A 19052-nucleotide genomic window follows, 5' to 3' on the forward strand; every position below is an offset into this window, starting at 1 on the left:
TGAGGTGGCCACCCCTGATTTGCTGCGTTCTCGTGGTGTTACAGTCCCAAAGGTCCTTGCATATTCCCCACATCGGACGAACCCTGTTGGTGCAGAGTACAACTTGCTCGAGAAAATTGAAGGGACTGTGAGTAATCAGTGATTTTCCATGGATAACAAAACCCGAGTCAAAATAATGAGGCAGATCATTGACATGTAGAGACGATTCGTGATTATCGAATTTCCAGCGAACGGGAGTTTGTATTATCGTAGAGACCTCGGGGAGTCACAACTCGCTATCCCCTCCCCGGACAATCCGAAGTATCTGCAGAAAATCATATCGTTATCGGTCCCACTGCCCATCACGAATGGTGGTACAAGGAACGAGCCTTATTAGATGTTGACCGTGGCCCATGTATATTATGATATTCTTCCCTCCTGGTCTCTAGATGCTGTCCGTATGTGCACATGTACTGACAAAAACTCTAGGGAATGGTTTTATTTCATGCTTCGAAGCGCCTGCAAAACGTGAGATGTGGTTTTGTAGACGGTTTGGCAAACCTCGCCTCCACGTTGAACTATACCTACGAGGGTTGCACCAGTTCAAAGAGATGTCGCCAACTGCTCACATCCAGCGTCTTTCCGGCTACCTAAGAATACCGCCTTCTCTAGAAATTTCGCCAGATCACCCCTTCTCTCGTCCAACCCTTCGCCATCCAGACTTTTCGCCGAATAATATATTAATAGGCTCCTCAAATGACATTGTGGGGATTATTGATTGGCAGCATGCTATGGTTCAACCACTTTGTCTATGTGCTGGTATACCTCGCCACTTTCAAAACTGGGGTGATCCGGTATCAGAAACTCTAACAAAACCAGAAATCGAATTGCCAGAAAACTTTGATAACCTAAACCAGTACGAGCAATCCGCGGCCCAAGAGACCATGCGAAAAGGTCTTGTCCATTTTACTACTCTTAACCATGAGAGTCATGCCAGATCATTTTAATGTGCTATGAAATGAAAACGCGATGCTTCGAGCCAAGCTTTTCAACCGCGCTGGAACACCTTGGGAGGGAGATTCCTCGTCTCTTAAGTATACCACAATCCAGGTGTATGAGAACTGGCCTATGCGTGTCGATAATGTGGCCCCTGTAGAGTCGATGGATAGTCCAATCAAGTACTCTGAAGAAGAGATAAAACAGTGCACAAAAGACCATGACCATGAAGAAGGGAAGCTGCAAGAGTTGGCCGAAATGAAAGACATCATAGGTATAGATGCACTTAGCTGTGTCCCAGCTAATCAGCAGCTTGAGAAATCAAAAGCTATCATACGAAAATTCAAGGAGGGCTTTATGGAACCCTCTGAGACTGAAATCGAGCGAACTGCAGTACAATCTCATTTTCCTTTTGATGATCATAATGAGAGTGTTTGAAAAGTTTAGGTTCTACGACTCCGCAGCCAACAAGCTGAAATCGACGGGTCCGTAGTGCAACTGATCTAGGTTTGTGACGATCTCATGGAGTGGAAAATCCCATTAGGCTCGGCGAATAAGGGAGGAAATTGCCCTATTTGCGAAGAGTAGGGTCTTTAGTATGGTACACAATCTCATTGTCGCAACGTAAAATAAAGATAGCTGACATTCTCAGGGGCGTACGTTCTAAAACTTTGGAGACGGAAGGTTGGACAGATGACATTGGTTTTAAACCTTCGACGTGGAGATTGAGAAAACAGGCTGTGGACTTGAGGAAACCGATGAAGAGGGGGTTTCTCTAGGTTAAAAGCGTCTCAAATTCCACTAGAATACCTCACAAACTAGGATTTGAAGGTTATTGGTTTCGTGTCTTATACCTGAATTACCGTTCGAGACTTCCTGCTGAGAGATCACTACAACTTTCTGTATAGGGGGAGGATGAACTGTTCTATTTCTCGGTCACACGTTGCCACTAGACAATAGCCAATACCCAGCCGCAGACTCTGTGTACCCGCATAATATTCATAGACCTCCGATTACCACGTCATCCTGCCTCCAGCCGAATTGACGCATCCGACTACGACACATTGTACGTTTCCTGCAAGCTTTCATACTCCGTAGTTGTACGGGGTACTTCGTCGTCTATTTATGGGTCGCCTATCAGAAGATACCTACCTATCTTAGCTACAGTGGGTTGGTTACTCGAATCATCCTCAAACGCACATCCCGGAACTACTACAACCATCCATCTCCAGTGGAGACTTCCTACTTTGTCATCAAATACACTCTCCAATAATGGCCTGGCCTCAAGAGATCCTAGCAGCAGCCGAAGACAAAGACTTTAAACTCGCCGGCTGCGGCCTCTTCGCCCAAGTCTTAGTATTAATCGAATCTGGTATCGCTCTCAAGATCTGTGATGAGCCGGGAGAAGCTAGCGAGGTAGAAAAAAAAAAGATATATGAACGATTAGGTCGTCACCCCCAGATTCTAACGTCTTATGGAAAATGTGAATCAAAAGCTGGTAAAGGTCTTACCCTCGAATACCTTCCTGCGGGCCTCGTGGTGCGGCATTTAGCACAGGAGAAATACCTAGAAGAGAGGAAGGAGTTAGTAGATCGAAGTCTCAACTTTTGTCGAAACATGTTCTGACGGTTTTACGGTTTTACAGATGGCCAGCTCAAGCAATTAATGCAGTTACATACGTCCATTCTAAAGGTGTCATCCACGGCGACATAGGAGCACATAACTTTCTGGTTTCAAAGGACGGATCAGTCGTACTTGCCGATTTCTGCGGCTCTAGTCTTGATGGTTCAACGGCAGCTGTAGCTCCCTCAATACGCTACAGTAGACCTATCTCTATGGAGGAAAGGTTGCTGAATATCCGTGTTAGAGATGATCTCTTCGCCCTTGGTGCCGTGTTGTATGAGATTGCGGTCGGGAGTCGGATTTGGGAGAGTAAAGACGACAGGAACGTCACGAAGTTGTATGAGACGGGAGAGCTCCCCGATTTACAAGGGATTGAGGCGAGGTTGGCAAGGGTTATTAAGAAGTGTTGGAAGGATCAATATGAGAGTGCTGATGAGATCCAGGCTAATTATGCTCAACTAGGTAAGGAAATACCCCCTTCTTTATCCCAGTTCCAACATTGTAGCTAAACTCCATTTCTTAGATGATGGCCTTAATGTGGAAGAGTAAGAAAGTTTATCTTTCCCATGACTTACAAACTACTCTTTCGAGTACTTTATACAGGCTAAAAAAAAGGGACATGCCGGAGTTGAATTGTAATTTCCCAATCTGTAGCCGTAACGCGAATCTATCACCATCAGGCCATATACAGGGAACTACTATCCTAGGAGTGTAGATGTAAAGTGTATATAAAAGGGAATGTAAAGAGTAGCTTAGTAGGGGGTGCCAGACATAGCGGGGCCCCGCATGGCAGTGGCGCCGTCTACCTTGTAACAACCATAAAACCCATGATTTTTTGGGGTTCCTGGACCCCTATTGCACAATGACACCATCTCTGCCGCATCTCCATGTCCATGTTTACCTCCATCCTTCTCTTTATTTCACCGCTCTTCACTGGGCAATAAACATTTCCATGCAATAAGCCAGACGATTGCGCAAGAGGCTGTGTAAGTGCAAAGTCCGTGCCGAGATGCCGATGTCCGTGTGGCCCAATGAACGTTTCTCCCCTCTGACCCTCGGGCGCGTATTAATAATGGAGTGGCGGGCGGAGTTAACATCAGCTCTGGAAGCAGACCAAGAAATTTCAATTAAGAGTATTTCTTTTCATATGTAGGTATTCGCGCCAAGTATCTCTTATCGTTCTTCTGTATATAGACAGAGAAGTCTCTGCGAAGTCTGTGTTTATTGTTTGATGGGCAGTTACACCAGCTATGCCTGGTACACCTATCCCACCTTCCGGGAGCAAATATTCTACCTTCGAAGCTTATGATCGCCGCCGCCAAGATGATACTCACGAAAATGAAGCCTATGATGAAAACGAATCAGACGAATCAGATCCTTTGCTCAAGGAGACCGAGAATGGCCTGCGCCGAGGCCGAAACGCTTCTAGCCAGTCCCACGACGCAGCTCCATACGACGTAGAACCGCGCCTGTCGTTCGACGATGAGGAATCGCTTGTCGAGCTCCCTTCCGAGCCAGAGGAGAAACCTATCACGTGGATGAGCCTTCCTCGAAAGAGTCAATTGGCAATCCTAGCTATTGCAAGACTATCAGAACCGCTCGTTCAATCGTCTTTAAGAGTAAGTGAGCATTCCTGCTCAAATAACTTTCTAACATTTTCTAGTCATACCTGTTCTACCAACTGAAGTCCTTCGACAAGACCCTACCTGATTCAACCATTGCCTCTCAGGCGGGTATAATCCAGGGGGCATTCGCCGCTGCACAGTTATGCACTGCCATGGTTTGGGGTCGCATGTCCGACAAAAGAGGGAGGAAGAGCGTTATTCTTTTTGGACTCACCGGTTCAATGCTTTCATGTATCGGATTTGGCTTCTCCGCAACCTTTACTCAAGCGTTGATATTTCGGAGCCTCGGTGGCGCTGTAAGTAGACTCTTAATGACCCGGATCGATAACCCAGACAACTAATAATTTCCACTGAAGCTCAACGGCAATGTAGGTGTGATGAGGACAATGATCAGTGAAATCATCCGGGAAAAGAAGTAAGTAACATCATGGTTATATCAAGTCTAATACTAACCACGTGAAGATTCCAGTCGAGGGCTTTTGTAGTCCTTCCAATGGTTGCAAATATTGGAGTTATTATTGGACCCATGATCGGCGGTTTGACCAGTGACCCAGTGACAGCATATCCCAGCCTTTTTGGAGGAATTAAGTGGCTCGAGATATTTCCCTATTCTCCTCCGAATATTCTGAGTGCTATTTTCCTCGCATTCGCGACGCTCGCGGTGTGGCTTGGTTTAGAAGAGGTAAACACCGTAATTTAATCCGAAAAGCTAGACTGACATCTGCAGACACATCACGCTTTCTGTCACCGACACGACTGGGGTATCATATCAAGTCGAAAGATTGCCTCTATTTACCAAAAGCTACGAAGAAGAAACACAAATGACGGATATCTGCCGGTTAGCGATAGTGATGGAGACACTCCAGTGCTTGAGCTGTCTGCCCCTCCCAAATCCTCAAAACTAGCTCGACCGCACTATCCTAACCAGCTGCCATTAAACCGCCTGTTTACATACAATGTCATCACGGTTCTGATTTCTCATTCACTCCTTGCTGCCGCAATGGGGACCTTTCAGAGCATATTCTACACCTTTCTCTCCACCCCGGTCTACGATCCTTCCCATCCGCTGCCAGACTACACTCCACATCCTCCTCTGAAGTTCACCGGCGGTACCGGCCTCTCACCTCGGTCGATCGGCTTCGCTATGGCTGTATTGGGGGCTATCGGTATCGTTCTTCAACTTTTCCTCTACCCTGCAATCAACGCGCGACTAGGCACTGTTCGCTCATACCGCATCTACCTCTACTGTTTCCCAATTGTCTACGCACTCGTTCCCTTCCTCGCGATTATGCCCTCAACTACTCCTCCACCATCACAGAAAACAGGACCCATCTTCTGGGCGGCCCTGACGTTCATCGTGTTCCTCTTTGTCATGGGCCGGACATTTGCTGCTCCAGCCGCACAAATCCTGGTTAATAATTGCTGTCCTCACCCAACTGTATTGGGTACAGTGCATGGAATCGGCCAGAGTGTAAGTGCAGCTGCCCGAACAGTTGGGCCTGCGCTTGGAGGATGGATCTACGGAGTTGGATTAGAAAAGGGAGTTGTAGGAGCCACGTTTTGGGCTCTGGCAGGATTCGCCACGCTTTCATGTTTTGCGAGCACTTTCGTGAGAGAAGGTAATGGGCATGAGATACGACTTGAAGGCGATGATGAGGCAGAGGCTGAAGCGGAAGCAGCGAATGCGGGGCTAAGATGATAGGACGAACTATAGGGGGGTTTGCGCAGCGTATAGTCAGGCTCTTTAAATAGAGTGTATGAACTATAGAAAGACGAGGTTGCTGCATAATTAGAATTTACGGCTATTTAATGTTATCCCTTGAGGGGGGTTTAGGGGTTTAAGCGAAGCATGCTTGCAAAGCCGTGCATCGTCGGGCTGGCTTGGGACATCTGCCTCTTACTCCCTTCGAGGCTTACTAAAATTATACGCTCTAGATCAAACAAAGGAAGCGTTGAACCGGAGCCGTTTGAATTATTACTTGACGTGTCAAACCTTTCCAAGAACGGTTTGATACCTCATGTAGTACGACATATCAGATTCCCAGGAATCCGGTATCGCACATCTCAGCTCAGGTCTCGGCCGGTTTGCACAAGTCCTACCACTTCACTCCAACCACTACCACAACCGCAACCGCAACCACAACGAAAGGTGTCTGCAGCAAATTAACGCCTTGAATTCCTTGATGGCTGCGAATCTCTGATCAATTAACAGCGTCATAATCTCAAATCCAAAACCGATGATCCCGCGTTCGAGGCCGCACAAGAGGAGCACGTGACCCAAACCCGCATATAGCGAGTGTACACCGCTCTTCCTCCCAAGCACATTCAAACACCATTCGCCACGCATTATGCAGCAGGATCTCAGCAGGGCGTCCCTAGCCGATCAGAAAGTAGCACGCGTTCCCAGAGCGGGTCGCGCCGCTGGCTCTCTGAAGCGCTATCGCCTGCTTTGCTGTCCACGCAGGACATATATCCACACCGCTATGCCACAAACCCACTAGGACGTGCGAGAAGAGCAGCAGGTGCCTATGACTTGGTGCATACATGCAGACCAGACAAGTGGATAAATGCATTTGATGTTATGAAATACATGCTTGGCACCGCTGGCAGTGCCTAATCGATTGCCGGGCTTGGATGCTGAATATTCCGTCTGGACGAGGTTCGGACGAGCTGTCATGGAGGAGGAGGGTGGGGTATAACGTGTTGGAGGGGCGACGTGTCTCGGCGTATGGCTGTCATATATGTACCCCTCTATCCACTTTTGGAACTTCCTCAGTATTGACTCTTTCTCAATCTACGTCTCGTTATTCTACTCCAGTCCAGTTCTCTTCATTCTCAAAACCACTATCATATCGACTTCTGTAAGATTCATATTTTACCAACGCTACTTTTATAATGGCAGCCGCAGTTATGCAACCACTTCAAGGGCTTTCTCTCGATGGCGGTATCATGCCCCCTTCCCCCGTCTCTGGAAACACTTCTCGCCACGGCCGAAGCAAACACGGCGGAAGCGTTGCCAAGAAGGGCCGAGGTCGCGGATACAGCACTGTCGATGACCGGGAGGCGTTAATCTCCAAGGCTCTGGTCTGGGTTTTGAAGCGGACCGTCAAGGAGGACGAGGAGCAGGAGGAAGATGAGCAGAAACTCGTAGCTGACGCGGATGGATGGGTCGACTGTGAGGATGCTGTGAGTTCCCCCAGTTGCGAATATATGATCACCCCACTAATAAAGCTACAGCTCAAAATGCCCAACCTTGAGACCCTCGCAGTTACTTTCTCCGAACTCCAATCTTTTATCGCCTCTCCCGCCTCCAAATCCCGTTTCGTCCTCAAACTCAAGCCCGAATCTGAAGAAGAGGAGGCAGATGAGTCCGACTACATTATCCGAATGATTCCCACCCCAGCCGTATCTCAAGCCACCCCTTCTACTACAGCCCTTAAACTCACACCTCTTACAACTACTACCGAAGATCTCCCCGACCTGCTCGTTTATGAAACTTCCTACGCCAACTATCCCCTTATCCTGGCTTCTGGAGGAATTAAACGTGCGGGAGGGCAACCTCACGTGCAGTTCACATCCATCATGGTGGATGAAGATGGCACTGAAGTTCGACCTTCAAGCGATGCTGATGTTTCGATTTACATTAACCTCCGGTCTGTTATGGAGGCTGATAACAAGATCACGTGGCAGCGGACTGAGAGTGGGAATGTTGTGACGGCGGGAGATGTTAATGGGGCGCTTGAGAAGAAGTACTGGAAGAAGGCTGTGGCTCGACGGCCAGATATTGGCGTCTTGTTCGAGGATGGAGAGATCAGGAAGGAGGTCCCTGTTGGATTGAGGGGCAAGGGCGTTAAGGGGAAGAAGGGCAAGGCAAAGGGACTTGTTGGACGAGGATTGAAGGAGATGAAGACTAGAAGCGAGGATGAGTCTCAGTCCGGAAGTGACTAATATTCTTGTATATTGGAGGGTTCTTTTGACATACCCACTTTGCATTTAAAGATAAAGCAGAAATAGCATAAGCATTTTGCTCGGTGTGCACGCTAGCACCCGTTGACTCAAGAACACCATCCGCCCAGGGTATCATGTTAAAGTTCATCGTCGTCATCCGTGTCCGTGCCCGTGTCCGTGCCAACGCCGAACCCATTCCCAGAAACCCCATTACCTGGAATACTTTTTGCCTCCAGCTCCGCAAGCCGTTCTCTTCTCTTTAAATAAAATCTTTCCAAACAGTCGGTCCGCTGCTTCTGTGTCCACCCTTCAACAACCAAAGCAAATTCCGTGGCATTCGCGAAACCGAAAGTCTCCGCCATGGTACACAACTGTCTGACCATGACATCTTCGGGAGGATGGAACTGATATTGAATTTTTCCTGGGTCAGTCGGCTGCGATTGTGACTCCGAGAATAGTCTTTCTTCCCCGTAGTTGAAATCATTCCCCGTTTCCTCGGCTCGACGACTGAGCTCTGCTTCCACTCTCGAGGAGCCAACGACCTCCGAGTTCTCGTGTGTATACTGCACTCCTGCAGATGCTAAGATAGCTTGTACGGGGTCCGTTCTCGCTTGAGATTTAGATGCGGGTTTGATCGTTTTTAAATCGTCACCTTCTGCGATGAGGGCGGCCAATTGGCTCATCGCTCCATCGCCATTATCATCATCTACCTTCAGTGGGTTATCTTCATCATTCAACATATCGTCCATATCCAAGTCGAGAATATCGATACCACGCTTTGCTTCCGCAACATTGGTTTTATTGACGATGTCTCGCAACACCATCGAATCCCCATGAAAAGTCAGCAGGTTATGAAGGCCAAAGATCTCGCCCGTCTGCTGCTTCTGGTTCTGGACACCTTTAAAATATCGACGTTCGAGGGAGGCATTGTATCCGATATTGGCTTGCTGTTGCTTGTATATCTGACGCGCATATACGATTTCTTCAACAGTCCCGGCAGATATCAGGCGGAAAACCTCGACATCTCGAAGCTGCCCAATGCGGTATGCCCGATCCTGGGCCTGTAGATCATAACTTGGATTCCAGTTCGGATCGAAAATGACCACCTTATTAGCGCTGGTGATATTCAAACCGACACCTGGTTTGGTGAGTGAGTGTCCAATTCTAGAGTAAAATGGGCAACTTACCTCCAGCTTTGGTTGAAATCAAGAACACGAACTGTTGAGGATCAGAGTTGAATTCGTCAACGGTCCTCTGTCTATCCTCATAAGGCATTTCTCCGCTAAGAAAGCTGACGTTATAGCTCGTGTTCTTAAACAGGTGTTCGAGCATTTTCAGCAGTCTAACACTGTGAGAAAAGATAAGAGCTTTGTCACCATTTTCGTGCCAGAACTTAAGGAGTTTCTTCAAAACCTTCCACTGCAAAGCCGAGAAATTAGAGACGCACAGTGACGCTGCAGGGTAGGACTTACCTTGCCACAGAATTCCGGATTTGAGAGGTTGAATAGAGAATCACGATTTGCGTAGAGCTCCTTCCATCGGGTTGGCACCATGCCTTTAAGAAACTCCAAGTCACGCATTTGCTTGTCACTCGTGTCCTTGTAATTCGGAATGAGCAGGGCAAGATGATTTGATAACTTCTGGAGCGTTGTAATGGCAGGGAATACCAAAGCCTTGGACAATGTTAGTATCGAGGAGCTCGGGGGTTACTAAAGGTGGTCAGACATACCTGCCACTTTGTGTTTGTACCGGATAGAGTAGTATGGCAGCACCATCCGCGCCGCTTCCCAGAATTGCATTCGCAAGGCTCAGATGAGCGCCTGACAAGTTCTACGACTTCTCCAGCAAGGAATTGCTCATAAGCATTGCTCTGGACGCCCGTAAGCTGGCAGAATACAACTCTATCCGTTTTCTTCGGAAGTTGATGAGCAATGAGGCTCTTCATCCGGCGGAGAAAGAATTGGGGAAGAAGATTTTGGACAAGCTTCTTTGCAGTCACCCTTGCCTGCTTCAACTGATAATATGTAGCATCATGTCTATACACATCAGCGCAAGACGTGATATTAGAGAGCTAATGAACAACTTACGATTGCCCAATCCTTAGAGGTTCACTGATGCTGGATACCCAGGTAGATATTGGTCCGAATCGTCCAGGATTAGTCCAATTTAGCATGGTCCACAGCTCCTCATATTTATTCTGAATTGCCGTTCCAGTAAGACCAATCCTACATAGAGCGTTGACCTCATTCATCGCCTGAGTTGTTGCAGAGAACCGTTCCTTTATTTGGTGGCATTCATCCGCAACTATACAATCCCACGGTATCATATTCAACTGGTCTTTATGATTTCGATAAGTCGTATAGGTAGTGATGACGATCTCTAATCGCCCAGACATGGCAGCTTGAAGCACAGCAGTCCTATCCCCTGGGACACCGTGGTACTTGTCCACATGCCACCATCCCCATCGTGTCAACTCGTTTTTCCAATTCTCAATAAGAGATCCAGGGCACACTATCAACACTCGTGGATACCAAAGTTTGCCATGGGTCCTTCTCACTTTTCGAAGTCGCTTTGCATCGCGCTCATCCCCTGTCTTCCCGAAAGCCACAGTCAAAAACGCAGCGACTTGGACTGTTTTACCCAGGCCCATATCATCCCCAAGAATGCCGCCCTTTTGATAGACAAACAACTCATGAAGGAAAGCCACCCCATCTACTTGATAGTCTCGTAAATATTGTGCAATAGAGGCGGGTATGACCCCGAGAGAATGCGGTAATTTAATGTCTTTGTATGGCCGGGATCGCTCGACGCTTGGCGGAAAATCAGGTCGTTCTTGAAGTTCTGCAAGTCGCTCATCGTCTGAAAATTCGATATCGCCATACTGCGGGGGAAGTTGAAGGCCTGCTGATTGGAGCATATCATGCTTTTCATCAAATTCCTTCCGTCTCTCAAGAAGATATTCCGGCACTTCTTCGTCCATCAATTCGGGATCAGCAAACTCTCCCCACATTTTCGGCTTTTTCTGTATTGACTCCCCATTACTCTTGCCGTTCTTTCTAATTGTAGCAGCATCTTTTGCCTTCGCATTAATGGATTTCTTTATAGCGGCCGTCCTCTTCCGTTTTACGGATTTTCGGCTTTTAAATCTCTCATATGCGTTATCGCTGTCGTTGTCGGACCATGCGACCTTCTCCCCTGCCTTCTCCTTCTCCTTTCCATTCCTAGGATTCAGCGGTTTGACATCCGTTATTTCGACGTCCGAATCGGTATCGTCATTAACAGCGATTCCAGTGACTCCTTTTAAGCTATTAGCCAACGCAGTCGGGGTAGTGGCCATCAAGGGGACGCGCTTTCGATATACTCATCAGCATCAAACAATGCCCTGCCTCTTCGATTCCTTCCTTCAGGTTCAGAAGCCTCTTCATCTTCATCTTCTGTTTGCTCTTCTTCGTAGCCCTCTGCTCCTGCCATGTGCGACATTCTGAAGGTGCCAAACGGTTGCTAAAACCTGAGGTGCTATACTGAGTGGATGACGCGATTGCAGGCAGGGAACAATTGTTCCGGCCGGCGCGTGGTCACGTTATCAAGAGGGGTCACACCGGGTTCACTAGGCGTACATAAATACCAATATAGGATACCTTCAGGTACCTACGTACCTACAAGTAGTGGGTACTATTCTAACCTTATCTGCGCTTGCCATGAAAGACGTATTAGTAAAAGAAGGCGATTTGAAAGGTGACAGAACTACAATTTGGTGGTAATATTGTTAGATTCTATTCATTGTATTGCGGCCTTTCTAATATGTTTGTGCACTGCCCTGCTTTCCATTGTTCGAGAGAGGTGCAACTCAGCATAAGATATTATTACGTTCCTCATCCCGCAATATTATATTGCCTACATCAGAAAGATGTGGGAATTCCTACTCCAGTTCCATAAATTCTCAACACTTTGACATTTGCAAATAGCAAGTCGATATTCGGATCAAGCAAGTACAGACAATGACACTCCCGGGCCATACAGGTCTCGGGCTTTTTACCACCAATGGAGACGAGGCAGGGTGCGTTGGCAGAACCCCTTGTAGGCGTTCAACATGTGGTATTGGGCGATTGTGTAACGCAATATATGCCAGACAAGACCACAGTTTCCGAGATGAGACATTCTAAGCCGGGCATGCCTCTGCGTTGGCAAATCTATGCGATTTCAGGGTTCTCTTCTTTCACCGCCTCTACCAGAGCCTCCATCCCACCCACTTCCGTAGGACCATCCACGCCATCTGTTCACCTAGTTAGTAACTTATTATAGAGGACAGTTGGATCTCCTTACCTGGGGGCATGGCCCATGCAGGGAGGGGGCTGACATAGCTCCAAGCTCCGCCAGCATCTTCGTAACGTAGGCTGTGGAGCCACAGTGAAAGTTCTTGTTCACCAGGGTCCGTGTAGAGCGGTGTTTGGCAGAGTTCACATAGCTCTCCCGACATCTTTTCCGCCTTCTTCTTCTCATACTGATCAACCATCTCATCGTGGTATGCCACTGCATCCGCAACTTCAGACTTCCCCATACGCGAAAGCCGGGTAATGATGTCCTCATCAGTATCTTGCGAACCATCTCCATCATTGGCTCCCAAGTTCGTGCCCCATACTCGTCGGTTTGCATAAATCGGATCATTGACAATTGGATGGCCCAAAAATTGAAGATGAACGCGCAATTGATGGGTTCTTCCTGTCACAGGGAGACACCTCACAATCGAATATCCTTCATCTTTAGGATTATCCTCGTGTATTGGGGTTTCGCTACTAGCAGGTTCATCTGCGACGGGCTTGGTCACAGGCGGATAGTAAGCCAGTTTCTTGAAGACTGTGCGAGCGGCTTTCCCATTTGCACGAACGCGGTTCAATCCAAGCTTGGGAGATACCTGTAAGATGGGCATATCGCACACAACTTCTGTATCTGGAAATTCTCCCCGGACTCGGGCAATGTACTCTTTCCTGACCGTCCGCCCTTGAATTTGTAGACTGAGCTTCTCTGCTGCCTTCGGATTTTTGCCAATAAACATGACACCACTGGTCAATCTATCAAGTCTATTGCATGGTAGTGGGTTCCAACCGTGTCCTCTTTCTGCCCGCATGATCTCAACTACAGAGTTATAATTATAACGGCCGGCTGGGTGGACTGGAACACCTGAGGGCTTGTTGATAACGATCATGTCATCGTCTTCGTGTAGCACTGATATTGGGAGTGCTGTGACCGGGGGCTCGTGCCGATGTAATGTATGCGATATAACATCTCCATTCTTCACAATATGGTTCAGTGTCGGTACAGGTTTGCCATTGATAACGACATTTCCACGTTCTATTGCATCTTTCTAATTTTGTCAGTATAAGAAGTTCTCGGGGCTCTCTGGAATATAGCACAACATACGTAGTATTCTAATGGTCTATCTCGGAATTCGCTCGCGAAAATATCCAATAATCCCCGTCCCCGCCATCGCTCCTTGCAGTAGGTATTGTATGTGTAGTGGTAGGGCGCCACGCGTCGTAATCCGTTCTCAAGGTAGTATGGCCGAGGCCAAGGGTCACACGGCGTGACCATCACTGAAGGAGGTTCTTCCATTGCTTTCTTGACTTCGAGGGGTGGACTACGGGGATTTGGCACCTCGACTAGGGCCATTGAAGGAATGGATGCCCCAGCCCGCCGAGCAAGGTGTGCGAGGATACGCGGTGAGGGAGCCAGCGGAATCTGAGTTGCGAAAGACCTGCTGGCGCACTGTAGAACAACTTCTAATCGATGTGATGGTCGCATTTGAGAAATTTCCATGTTCTCGGGGGGCGGTCAAGCGGCAGAAAAGATTGCGGAACAACGCTTCCCCGCGAATCGCTCCAAGGACCCCTGTACTTCGTACTCGTACATGACTGTACCTCGGCCGTGAGATCTTCATGTCTAACCCCGTCGAGTGGGAGTTATGATCTTCTTACATTTGCTCCCCGTCCATCAATCGCTACTATGGCTCTCAATCAGTTGAAGAATCGGACGCGTAGTGACTACCGCTACCTTCTCGATTATAGGACAAGATGGTACGTAGTATGAGGGATGCAGTCTGGTTTGTGAAACTCGGTGCCTAACACAAACGACCCGCAGGTCAGACAACGACATGTACGACCATATGAATAACTCTATATACAACTTCCTGTGAGTTACAAATGTTGCCCTTGCTAGCCAACTACTAATGGCCATCATTTCAGATATGACTCAGTGGTCAATGCTTATCTCATCGAGCAGTGTGGACTGCATCCACCAACATCCTCGCAATACGGCCTTGTCGTGCATTCGCATGGGGACTTCTTTGGCAGCATAGCGTTTCCTGCTGTTGCCGAGCTTGCTCTCCGAGTCAACAAGCTCGGCAAGAGCAGTGTTACTTATGAAGTAGCTCTTTTCGAGCGAGGGGTCGAAAATGTCAAGGCCGTGGGAGAGTTGATCCACGTCTTTGTCGATAGGGGAACAGGCAGACCCGCCACGAAGGGGATGTCCGATAGCCTTAGGGAGGGTCTTCAGAAGCTTGTGGTGCCGCAATTGAAGTTATGAGCTGAATTCGCTTCTCCTGAATCTCCTCATCCCATGTATATTTTCAAATCATACGACATCATGGCCTAAAATGTTCCAGAATGGCATGATGTTCGAAATTGCTAATAGCACATGCGAGTGACCTTTGTATGAGGGAAATGGCGTGTATATCGATGGCCTGTCACGCAGGGTTTCTCTTTCTTCTCAGCCTAGAACGCTTCTGGCCGCTTTGGTTGAAGACCAATAGCCTTCTACCGCCAATTTTGCTTGCCGCGCTGCCTTTCCAACCTTTTTCCCTTCCTTACATTATTCCATTTTTTCGTGCCAGTTATCGAGCCTAGTGGACTGTGCAATTGCTTGTGCAGCTGTCAGAAGAGTTTGTTGCGACTCATCAAAACATTGCCCTGGGAATTTCTTACGGTAATCATAAGATAGCTAGGAGCCCAGAGTCCGACACAAAAGTTTTGAGTCGGAAGAATATTGTCTTCCCGTAGAGTCACTACAGACTGAGAAGATAAACTTTGTATAGCCCTAGTATCCAGAATAGGGATACCGACCCGGGATTGCGCCGCAAGAGGAACAACACCTACTCTGGTATTTTCGGTACCGGATGAGAGGAATATAACATCTTGTTTTTAACGCTTGCAAAGACTGATCAAGTCCAAGACCGAAAAAGTGTCGAATAAGCGATAGTAAATCTTGACGTACAAACTATAGGCGTAAACGACCTTATATCTCCGCGGGCCCGGTTATATTTAAGATACATTGTCGCGAAGACAAGAAGGCTGCGCCGCAACGGTAATACATGAAAGACCGACAAGTCCGGCAAGACCGGCCAGACCGTACCTTTTACGCACACTATGCCATTCAGCGATGGCTCCTCGATACTGAAGTGTCACATTTAGGTTTAGACAGACAGGGTTTCGTAGGGTTAGAATAGAAATGAAGGCCACGATGTTGCGGGGGACAATAGTGCACGGGCAAACCCCATCTAACACGGAAAACCCAACGCGGGAACCCAACGATTTCTAAGAATATATCTTCAATCTAGCGATTTTGTGCTAGCGCCCCTATCACTGTCCTAACTGGTAACTATCAGTATAGACACGGTAGATATGATGTTCCAGACTCGGAAACACCCATTGCCAAGCAAATCTTTGTCCATGTCTATTCTCCGTGCCTCGTAATGACCTGAAATGAAGTTTGGCGCAGCTCTAGGGCCTAAAAAGGCTCGATAGCGGCGCAGTGTTTTCTTGCTTCATGGTCACTCGTTGGGCGTCGTGCAAACGACAGATAAGGTATGCCGTAATAGCATTAACACCTTTCGATAACCATCAGGCTCAAATCACTCGAAGTCTCAAAAATCTAGTCTTTCCGGAGATGTCGCCGAGATCGTCGAGGCCATGACTCGCAGATTTTCAGGAGAAATGTATCCTTGAATGAATTATCAAGGCAATTGTTATTTGGTCTCCACCCTTTCAGGTAACAAAATCGACGCCTTGTTAGTTGCAGTGCCTTATTATTAGGGCCAGAACGAGTATCACTTCATCCAAACTATTTTAATAAGCTTTCTTTGCATTTAATCAGCATCAGGCACTACTGGTGCCTAGGTGCAAATGACATTCAAAACTCTCCTTCTGGTACTTACTCGGTAGCTATTACATACGCCTACAAACCTGTAATTGAAGCTATTCAAATTATCGTGGATTACCCCTTAGTTGGTATGTGTTAGTACAGGTGGATAAATGAATGCCGGTTTTGTTTGTTGTTTGCCATGGGTGCCATTACTGGCGCGGCAATCACCCTAATCCAGTTGACATCCGGGGATGAGCTTGTCGATCGTTACTGGAGTTATACTAAGCTTTATCAACCCCGCAATCACAACGGGAATTGCCACTGACTTGGTCCTCGCCCCATGATGCTCTACCCCGTACAACTCAACCTTCCTAAGAGAGTATCCCGTACTACGTAGACGGAGGTACACCGACTAAATACCCGGATAAAATGAATAATCGGGGGTTCGCCGGGGCTCGTGGAGATTTAGGCCTGTGTCCTGGGATCCTTGCGCGGGGTTTAGCCATGACGGAACGACACATCTTTTTCTATATTGGGCTGCATGCTCCTTATCCTGTTATTAAATAATTGTCTTCTGCTGTTGCAATTGCTATTCAAAACCGGATCTTTCCCGAGTCTCATCCTCCAAAACACAACATCCTTTTACCCATCACCATTTACCAAGCTGAAGAGCGATAGAGAGTGGCAATGGCTTCGAAGGGGGACATTGATCGCAAAGACCCCGTTGTTGGGGACAACGATTCCAATTCAGATGATAAAGGAAAAATTCGACATATCGAAAACGATGGGAAAATCTTGGCCGAACTACCTGATGTCGCAGTTGAGTCGCCGCAAGCTTTTGGACCTCCAGAGCTCATTCGCAATATGAGCCCTGGGGAGAGACAGGAAGTGGAGAAACGACTTAAGAGGAAGATTGATCTGCGACTAATGCCTATGATTGTCCTGATGTACATTTTAAACTACCTTGACCGTGTAAGTATTCTCCATGGCCTCGAAATTCCAACTATCATTCATACTAACACATCAAAGAACAATATCGCAGCTGCAAAGTATGCTGGTATTATAGAAGATTTGAAATTAAAGGGCACAGAGTTCCAAACGAGCGTGTCAATACTCTTCGTCGGTATGTGTTGCGATTTCTTTGCGCTACTCTCCCTCGATGCTATATCCCCACCGCTCCCAGCAACTAACAGGCAATGGATAGGATATCTTCTGATGCAGGTTCCTTCGAACCTTGTTTTGAATAAGATTGGCAAACCAGCAATCTATCTTCCCGCATGCATGGTTGTTTGGGGCGTCATCTCTACCGCCACAGCTGCGTGTACAAATTTTGGTGGGCTTCTTGCTTGCCGATTCATGTTAGGTTTTGTGGAGGCAGCTTATTTTGTGAGTTAATCTTCCCTGAGAAAGCCATCGGTTTTGTTGGTTGATTTGAAATCGGAATATCGCATCGCTAATGCAAATGAACAGCCCGGATGTCTCTATTACTTGTCATGTTGGTACACTAGGAAAGAACTCGGTTTCCGAACGGCAGTATTTTACTCGGGGGCTTTAATCAGCGGTGCATTTTCCGGCTTAATTGCTGCGGGAGTCACAGGAAATATGGATGGTACCCTAGGGCACCGAGCATGGCGTTGGCTCTTTATAATTGAAGGAGTGATTACCATAGGCGTCGCAGTGGTGGCGTTTTTCATCCTACCTAACTTCCCACATACCACTTCGTGGTTAACAGAAGAAGAGAGGCAGTTGGCTGTATGGCGGCTCGCAGAGGATGTTGGCCAGGAAGATTGGGAAGGTTCTGAGAAGCAGTCTTTCAAGGAGGGGCTGAAGCTCGCATTTTCGGATATCAAAACATATGTGCTGATGGTCCTTTTATTTGGAATTGTCGCCTCCGGGACCGTTACAAACTTCTTCCCGTAAGTATATCTTAGTATGCCATAAACTACTAAACTTCTACTGACGATTTAATAGCACCGTGGTAGGCTCTTTGAAATACAAGCCGGTCCCCACGCTGCTCTTGACGGTGCCGCCATATGTACTAGCTGTTATTACAACATTTTTAAATTCCGCCCACGCAGGTACGTACGTTTTTTAAACTGGAGGAATTTACTAATTCCTGATTTAGATAAGACTGGCGAAAGATTCTTTCACATCACGATTCCTCTTTGCTTCGCAATGGCTGCGTACATCCTTGCTGCAGCAACTACGAAAACTGCTCCCAGGTACCTCGCCATGATGATTATGGTTCCCGGAGTCTATACAGGTTATGTAGTTGCTTTAGCATGGATCAGTAACTCTCTTCCCCGACCGCCGGCGAAACGAGCTGCTGCTTTGGCATTCATCAACGCAATATCCAACACGAGTTCCATTTATGCCAGTTATATGTACCCTAATACCGCAGGTAAGGCACTCTACCTATCTTAACTTAGGAAATCTCTAACAATACACAGGACCGAGATACTTGATTGCCATGTGTGTCAACTGTGGTACATGCATAATGGCTATCGCTGCAGCCTTGACATTGAGGGTGATGCTTGTCAGACTGAACAAGAAGTTGGAACGAGGCGAATATGTCGAGGGGGCGATCAATGCTGTCCCATCAGAAGCTGGCGCGAAGGGGTTCAGGTTCAGGATTTAGAGATACGGTGTGGCCATCCCAAGTTGGGAGCAATTCGAGGTTGTGCATTGTTTCAATTGACACCGCTACTTTGAAAATTTGTACATGCTCAAGAAAAAATGGATTCAGAT

General features: G+C 47.5%; 9 protein-coding genes across 9 annotated transcripts; 7 read left to right on the top strand and 2 right to left on the bottom strand.

Moving 5' to 3' along the window:
• Positions 1-590: 590 nt before the first annotated feature.
• BP5553_04940 (uncharacterized protein) lies at positions 591-986 on the top strand (the record flags this gene model as incomplete). Its single annotated transcript, XM_032013563.1, has 1 exon — positions 591-986. The coding sequence occupies one exon, from the start codon at positions 591-593 to the stop codon at positions 984-986; it is 396 nt and encodes a 131-aa protein (XP_031870163.1).
• A 22-nt stretch (positions 987-1008) lies between these two features.
• BP5553_04941 (uncharacterized protein) lies at positions 1009-1413 on the top strand (the record flags this gene model as incomplete). Its single annotated transcript, XM_032013564.1, has 1 exon — positions 1009-1413. One exon carries the CDS (start codon positions 1009-1011, stop codon positions 1411-1413), a length of 405 nt encoding a protein of 134 aa, XP_031870164.1.
• Positions 1414-2247: 834 nt separating this feature from the next.
• BP5553_04942 (Uncharacterized protein) lies at positions 2248-3147 on the top strand (the record flags this gene model as incomplete). Its single annotated transcript, XM_032013565.1, has 3 exons — positions 2248-2558; positions 2621-3060; positions 3122-3147. The coding sequence occupies 3 exons, from the start codon at positions 2248-2250 to the stop codon at positions 3145-3147; spliced, it is 777 nt and encodes a 258-aa protein (XP_031870165.1).
• A 701-nt stretch (positions 3148-3848) lies between these two features.
• BP5553_04943 (MFS general substrate transporter) lies at positions 3849-5922 on the top strand (the record flags this gene model as incomplete). Its single annotated transcript, XM_032013566.1, has 5 exons — positions 3849-4217; positions 4262-4519; positions 4580-4638; positions 4686-4905; positions 4951-5922. 5 exons carry the CDS (start codon positions 3849-3851, stop codon positions 5920-5922), a joined length of 1878 nt encoding a protein of 625 aa, XP_031870166.1.
• Positions 5923-7118: 1196 nt separating this feature from the next.
• BP5553_04944 (putative tRNA 2'-phosphotransferase 1) lies at positions 7119-8171 on the top strand (the record flags this gene model as incomplete). Its single annotated transcript, XM_032013567.1, has 2 exons — positions 7119-7409; positions 7461-8171. The coding sequence occupies 2 exons, from the start codon at positions 7119-7121 to the stop codon at positions 8169-8171; spliced, it is 1002 nt and encodes a 333-aa protein (XP_031870167.1).
• Positions 8172-8308: 137 nt separating this feature from the next.
• On the bottom strand, positions 8309-11651 carry BP5553_04945 (Uncharacterized protein; the record flags this gene model as incomplete). The annotated part of the gene is made up of 6 exons (XM_032013568.1): positions 8309-9309; positions 9359-9590; positions 9644-9844; positions 9901-10207; positions 10259-11476; positions 11533-11651. The coding sequence occupies 6 exons, from the start codon at positions 11649-11651 to the stop codon at positions 8309-8311; spliced, it is 3078 nt and encodes a 1025-aa protein (XP_031870168.1).
• Positions 11652-12361: 710 nt separating this feature from the next.
• BP5553_04946 (Pseudouridine synthase) lies at positions 12362-13970 on the bottom strand (the record flags this gene model as incomplete). The annotated part of the gene is made up of 3 exons (XM_032013569.1): positions 12362-12444; positions 12495-13533; positions 13590-13970. 3 exons carry the CDS (start codon positions 13968-13970, stop codon positions 12362-12364), a joined length of 1503 nt encoding a protein of 500 aa, XP_031870169.1.
• Positions 13971-14319: 349 nt separating this feature from the next.
• BP5553_04947 (uncharacterized protein) lies at positions 14320-14750 on the top strand (the record flags this gene model as incomplete). The annotated part of the gene is made up of 2 exons (XM_032013570.1): positions 14320-14357; positions 14411-14750. The coding sequence occupies 2 exons, from the start codon at positions 14320-14322 to the stop codon at positions 14748-14750; spliced, it is 378 nt and encodes a 125-aa protein (XP_031870170.1).
• Positions 14751-16991: 2241 nt separating this feature from the next.
• Positions 16992-18942, top strand: BP5553_04948 (MFS general substrate transporter; the record flags this gene model as incomplete). Its single annotated transcript, XM_032013571.1, has 7 exons — positions 16992-17276; positions 17334-17427; positions 17509-17690; positions 17775-18220; positions 18276-18382; positions 18430-18705; positions 18755-18942. The coding sequence occupies 7 exons, from the start codon at positions 16992-16994 to the stop codon at positions 18940-18942; spliced, it is 1578 nt and encodes a 525-aa protein (XP_031870171.1).
• Between the last annotated feature and the right edge of the window lie 110 nt (positions 18943-19052).

Source organism: Venustampulla echinocandica (genome assembly GCF_003357145.1).
Source record: "Venustampulla echinocandica strain BP 5553 chromosome Unknown scaffold_2, whole genome shotgun sequence".
NCBI lineage: Eukaryota > Fungi > Ascomycota > Leotiomycetes > Helotiales > Pleuroascaceae > Venustampulla > Venustampulla echinocandica.